Below are 2,354 nucleotides of genomic sequence, written 5' to 3'. Positions count from 1 at the left end.
GTGCTTCGTTAATGTTGTAGTGTTTTGCACCTCAGGGCCAACGTAATTGGAAGCTAGAATTGGAAACCAACTTCAGCTTCGTAGCTAACTAGCTCTCTTAGCAAAGGAAGAGAAAAGACGACGTCATGGGGTCCTCAGAAGTTCTGGTGCACCCCAATAATGCCTGATTTTTTTTTTTTACATTCTTTTCATGTCTGACGGTGTTGACAAAAACTAGGGACAAATTTAAACGAAGTTGGAAAATATCTAAAAATTATTTTTAATTCAATTTATCGATACTTTTATATTTATTTATATGAGTACTTTTACTTAATAGTCATAATATATAAATTTAGTATTTCTTTAATTGTTTTAAACTATTATAATGTGTTCTGCTCCTGGACAAGGGATTTTACAGGCATCATCCTACAATGTTTAAAATAAAAAAATATTCAGCAAATACAAGAAAAATATACATTGTTGTGCTCACATGACTCAGGTTAGTTTAGTCAGATATTAAAAATATATTTTGTGTATATTTTATTCAAATTTGGTGGCCTTTTTGTATATCAGTGATTCTTGAGAATAGGGACAAAATCCTATGGATAAAGCACCAAATTTGAATAAAATATACACAAAATATATTCACAAAAAGGCAATAAAAGGATTAAAACATGCTGCAAAACGTAGATAAGAAGACACAACAGCGGGAATAATGCTCTCAACGTGAAAAAGCCTTTTACATTTTTTTCAATGGAAAAAATCGATCAGAAAGTTTGATAAATCTGACCAAAATGCATGTAAACACTCAACATCACGAAAAAACACACTCCAGATTATTACGGATCTGTTCAAGTTAGTCAATAAATTGATTAAATCTTTACCGGCTCGATATTTTTCCAACAAATACTCCGCTAACATTCGGCACGCTAAGCTAAAAATGCTAACACCGAGCCGTGTGGCGAATGAGCTCAACTCAAAATAATAGTTATAAACCATGTCAGAAGAAAAGTAACTTACCAAGTGCAGTAAATAACTCAGACATGTGGCGAGTAAATAGTCCTGAAATGACTTGGCTTCTGTTGCTTCGGTGGGAATCTGTGATTCTGGGGGCGGAGGCAGTGAATTAACTCCTTCAGTGTTAGAGCCGCTGGTGGAGTTCAGAGTTCAGAAGTCAAGAGTTATTGATTCCATTTTAACACCTCTAGATTTGATACGGAAACACTTTGTTTTAACACTGGATTTTAACTACTAATAATATACACCCCAGAGTTACATAAACAGAAAGTGACTCTATTAGAGTAAAAACAACCCTCTTTTGCACAAAGTCTATTAACACCAAAACATTTAACACTTTTGAATTTGCTGTGTATTATGGCATGAAGATATAGATTTGAAACAGGAGATGTCAAATTTGATCTCATTTTGAAGTAAACATATATATTTTTTATTGCAACTTAGTAGATAAGGCTTGTACAGCTTCTTATTGCTAATTCAATCAGCACATTTTATCCTGCTGATAAAATGTGCTTGATTTTGGGAAGACCCTGCTTTACCTGGAGAGGTGACAGATTGCCTGGTGAAGGACACATTGAAGGTTGGCTCATCTCTCAGAGGAGAAGGATACATCCTTCTGCGGATGAAGAAGCCAGCACCGCAGCAGAACAACACCCCCATCATGAGCAGGACCCTGAGAGGAAAACGCAACATGGTGCAATATTACAGTAAAGAAGCTGCTCCTCAAACAGATCGCTTCAGTCCCAAGTAGAGTGCCTCAATGCACTCTGGATCACAACACCAGAGTGCTAATCCCAAATTATCTGCCTTACACAGGGTTTCCCCCAGTGTATTATAAGCCTGGCGGCCCGCCACGCTTTACTAGCTTTGCATGGCACTCAGCAACTTCATTTAAATATGAAAACCTCTGCTAGGCACAAGGGGATGGGGGTGATAGGGGAACACGGACACACAGCATTTTTGACCATTTTTGGCAGTGCTCGACTCTGACAAAAACCTCTTGCCGAAAGCCCTCCATCTGCATGCGCACGGCAGAACAAGGTGTCAATAGTTGCCGAAAATCCCATTTTTCGTCCTGTGTTTATTCCTAAAGGATAGGTTTATAATAGATAGGTTTATAGTTTATGCATTTAAAGCCGACAGCGTGCGGACCAATCACACCACTGGCGCTTCTGTGCTTTGCCTCTGTGCTTTGCCTCGCGCGCTGCCGCTGCTTTACCTCAGCGGGATCGCGCGCACCTCCTTTCACTCAAACTGGACACAGGCTGACCTGTATGGCTATTTACAAACCTACTGTGAGGAATTATGATATTTTGGAGAACTCTAGGTAAGAGTTTAAAACCCGCCGCGTTAGCTCT

General features: G+C 38.8%; 1 protein-coding gene across 1 annotated transcript in view; it reads right to left on the bottom strand.

Annotated features, from left to right (window-relative positions):
- Positions 1 to 632: 632 nt before the first annotated feature.
- LOC106938899 (VOPP1 WW domain binding protein) overlaps positions 633 to 2,354 on the bottom strand; it is a 12,333-nt gene continuing 10,611 nt past the window's right edge. Inside the window, exons 4-5 of the mRNA XM_015021097.1 lie at positions 1,536 to 1,669; positions 633 to 1,085 (exon numbers count right to left, since the gene is read on the bottom strand). Of these exons, the coding sequence (XP_014876583.1) occupies positions 730 to 1,085; positions 1,536 to 1,669 (490 nt within the window). The 3' untranslated portion in view covers positions 633 to 729. The remainder of the gene's footprint in view (positions 1,086 to 1,535; positions 1,670 to 2,354) is intronic.

The sequence above is a fragment of the Poecilia latipinna genome, unplaced genomic scaffold, assembly GCF_001443285.1.
Source record: "Poecilia latipinna isolate Pla-1442-1.1 unplaced genomic scaffold, P_latipinna-1.0 Scaffold2722, whole genome shotgun sequence".
Classification (NCBI taxonomy): domain Eukaryota; kingdom Metazoa; phylum Chordata; class Actinopteri; order Cyprinodontiformes; family Poeciliidae; genus Poecilia; species Poecilia latipinna.
Note: the sequence above shows the minus strand (reverse complement) of the source record. Positions and strands in the feature narration are given on the sequence as shown.